We start from the raw sequence: 4,088 nt of genomic DNA on the forward strand, positions 1-4,088 counted from the left end.
AAGTCAATATCATTATCATATTATATATTTTATAATATCATAATCCCACATATAAATACAAAAAGTACTAATTATTACACCTTAATTATATATATATTTTACATCATCATTATTACTGAATAATGCAAACTTCATGATTACACCAAACTTTATCCTTTTATTATAACAAAAATATTATTTATACCATCAAATTAATTATTAAAATTAATTATTATATATTTATGTATATATATATTATTTAATTTATTTTTATTACATATTTAATTTACTTTTAATATATATTTTATATTTAATATATATTTTATATTAATATAATATTAATTTTAATGTGCATATAACATATGATTGGTATTATAATTGAATTGACAATGTCTTATAGCTTTTACCTTTATTATTGCAATTCCACTTCAATTCTTGTCTCCCAATCAATTTTCCACCACATGAACTACCTTAGCTTTTTGGTTTCTTATTGTTACTATTTACTAGTGTTGGTTCTATCATATTCCGTAGCTACCTCATAAGGGTTTGGCAGTGGTGTGGCAGTACATTTTCGTTAAATATATTTATGAAAAGAGTTCTTACACACACCAACTAACATAATAAACTGAGACACGTTCTGGGGATTTATGACTGCAACTACTGTAAGTAGCTGCTTCTCCCAATTTATAAACTACCAAACCAACACACGCAAAAATATTGGCCCCATTACAACAGGTTTTAATTGTGTGTGATTTTAATTACTTGGAACTGGCTCAGCTTGTTTTCATTTATTAAGAATCAAGAGGGATCTATGTATATTGGTACTAGCTAGTGTTGCTATTTCAACAATTCAACCAATGCAAACAACTGTTATATTGTTGATTTATGTAGGAGATTGTGCAAAATGAAAACCAAACTAAATTAATTAAAATTATTGAGGGTGTTACAAATCATACAGCCAGCTGCGATCCTGTGCAATTTTATTTCGTCGTGTGATGAAGTGTCTTAGTCAAAGGTTTTTCTAGCTTGTTGAAAATAATTCGAGTTTGAGTAGTTACTATGCATGGAATATAATAATATATTTATTTTGAATAATTTGAAGTTCTTAAGTGGTGCTATGATAATTTTCTTATTCTATTAGAATTATTTGTATCTAATATGATACCGAAAACTAATTAATTCAAGAGATAGAGTTACATTATCAAATACTTTTGAAATCTATGTTCCCAATAATAAGTAAATTATTCTAGCATCTTTTATTCTACGAAAATGAATATAGTTAAACAGGTATAAGTGATCAGTATTCACTAACAAAATGTTTTTCTCTTACAGTGATGGGTGCTTGAATTAAACCCTTCTAATGGGTTGAAATATGAACACATACATATTATTAAATATTAAATATATGTGTAAAAATAGGTTTTATATTCATATTATTTATGACATTCATTTTAAAATAGCTAAATATTTGAAAGTTAAACATAAGTATGTTATTATGACAAGTTTTTATCTATATCGTCAATTTTAAATTACATTATCATCTACTTAAAAATAAATCATACATGCATGATTCTTTAATTTTTTTGCACAGTATCTTCCAACTCAATAAATAAAGAACTAATTCATTGTAGAGTTAAATCTCATTTAAGGATTTGCTATGGGTAATACTCTGATCTAATTTGTTGACTTAACATGATATGTAACTCATCACATTAATCGTTTCTTTTTATTTATATTTTGCCCTAAAGCATGGCTTGACATATTTTTAGCTGATATTATTAACTGTCTAATTTTTTCCGTTTCTTACTACGAAAACTTATATATTAAGAAGCTAAACGTATTAATTAATGCTTATGCATTACATGGTAATAACAGCAAATTCACTGCTGCTGCTAAAAAAAATGAAAACAAAGTAAGAACAAACATATGAGAATGACTTAGAATTATTATTAGTTATAACGTGTTTCTCTTAATTAGTTTTAAATAATTAAAGTATCAAAACATGAAAACATGATATAAGTGAGTGGAAGAATTAAAGCTTCTTTTTTTTCACCTAGCTAAAAGATCAGATACATCCTCCAGAATTCAACTTCGAATCATATAACACTTCAAAATTAAAGAGAACGGTGAATTTTTAATTTGGAAAAAAGCTATCTATTTTAAACATGTAAATTAATCTTTCAACATATGTAAAATAATTACGAAACCCATCACACATGTTGCTTTTATATATTACACTATAAGCATGTAAAAGATTAATTTACATGTTAATTAAGAAAAGCTTAAACCTCAAAACTCTCGATCGAACACGTCCAATCACCAACTAACACGTGGACGCTCAAAATTCTAACGTACACATACTAGCAACAATGATCCAACCATTTCTGCAACCTCAGATCCCTATAAAACCTCTCGATGAACTCCTCCGCCGCCTCATCCACCCGGAACTCCTCCTTCTCCTCCTCCGCCGCTGCCAAAGAAGAAGCCGCGGACGGCGATCCCGCAGCTGCAATCTTCACGCGCCTCCTCACCGGATAGTAATGCCTGACCAGCGCGTCGCCCTCGCCGCCACGACACATCCTCGCAAACTTATGAGCCTGCGGAGAATGCCTCTCTCCATGTGCCGTAGCGATCGGGGAGAGCCTTCGCCTGGCCGCATAATAAGACGGCCGCGGCGGACTACCGCTGCAGCTGAACTGGTAATCCAAAGGAGAAACAAACTCCGTGGCCGCGTCACCACGACACGTGAGTGCCTCGTGGTGACGTGCCACGGCGTTGTTAAGCGCCTTCCCTATACTCTTCCCCCTTCTCATAAAATCTTGCATGTTGATGTTACTCTTGGAGACTCCGTTTTGGATAAGGAAGCCTATTAAACGCACCGTTTTGCAAGCCTTCTCCGCCACAATTGGTTGGTCCATGCACGTGATATCAGCCACGTTATTAGGAAATTGTGGTGTTGATGTGGATTTGTGTGGTTTCATGATGTTGTAGCTTGGTAGTGTTGTATATGTACTAGAAAAAAAATATATAGATAAGGGGTTATTATAGACTTACTAAGTTATCGCATTCACATACACAAGAAGCTAATAAGTGTGGTACAATAAGTTATAAGGTGAGTATATATATAAGGACAAGGTGAGGGAATTAAGTGAAGAGAGTTGGTTTGTGGGGAGAGGAATTTAAAGGAAAGCAAATAAGAAGAAAAAAGAAAGAAGAAAAGGTAGCTAGGATAAGGCCGGAGAAGGAGGAACTTAGATTGATGTTATTTTTGTTATTATTGATGTTTTGGATATTTATATAAATATAATATATGGTTGCTAGTGATAGACTAATCATGACATTTTTATTGAACATGCCTTCTTTTATCTTTAAACTTTTTTTTTCTTTTTTTTTTTACTACCTTTTACTCTTTCCTTGTTATTGGATTTTCTTTTGTTATCATTGTGTTAATATTTAATTCATTTTCATATGTGTGCACATATTCCTTTTCCTTTTGTATGTCCCTTTTTTTCTTCTTCTTAAAATTGTTTATATTAATTAAAGTAAAGGTCTGTGAAGAAGTCCTTGTCTTTGTGTGGTGCTAAAGGTTTTAATGAGCATCAAATTAAAATGAGATAGAGTTTTGCTTTCCTAAATATGATGTGTATAGAATATGTTGTCAATTCACACATAACTTAATATTAAATGAGATTTGAATTCCATTTAAATTAGGTTTATGTCCTATTCTCTTATTTTTCTTTAAAATAAAAAATAATAAAGATAGAGGAATATAATAAAAGGCGAGCATAGAATTTTAAACTCCCATAGAATACACGAAATTCATTCTACTTTAAATTTTGGATTCATCAACTACTTAACTAGACATTATAATGAATAATAAATAATATATATATATATATATATATATATATATATATACGAAAAATGTAAATATATATTAAGGTACGTTTATTAAATAGTAAGTGTAAATATTATTTCTGTATGAAATACACATAATACAAATTTTCAGTGGTATATCTATAACAAAAATATAAGGACAAGTCACCTCATTAAAATGAATTAGTTTGGAATTTACTCAAATACAATTTTTTAAAATAAATGACATATTT

The 4,088-nt window shown here is 30.0% G+C and overlaps 1 protein-coding gene across 1 annotated transcript; it reads right to left on the bottom strand.

Moving 5' to 3' along the window:
* Nucleotides 1–2,190: 2,190 nt before the first annotated feature.
* Nucleotides 2,191–3,096, bottom strand: LOC130957915 (uncharacterized). Its single transcript, XM_057884763.1, has one exon. It carries the CDS (start codon nucleotides 2,958–2,960, stop codon nucleotides 2,340–2,342), a length of 621 nt encoding a protein of 206 aa, XP_057740746.1. The 5' UTR covers nucleotides 2,961–3,096; the 3' UTR covers nucleotides 2,191–2,339.
* Nucleotides 3,097–4,088: the final 992 nt, after the last annotated feature.

The sequence above is a fragment of the Arachis stenosperma genome, chromosome 10 (assembly GCF_014773155.1).
Source record: "Arachis stenosperma cultivar V10309 chromosome 10, arast.V10309.gnm1.PFL2, whole genome shotgun sequence".
Classification (NCBI taxonomy): domain Eukaryota; kingdom Viridiplantae; phylum Streptophyta; class Magnoliopsida; order Fabales; family Fabaceae; genus Arachis; species Arachis stenosperma.

Coding starts and splice junctions, on each gene's coding strand:
- LOC130957915 (XM_057884763.1), bottom strand. CDS start 2,960: ATGAAACCACACAAATCCACATCAACACCACAATTTCCTAATAACGTG.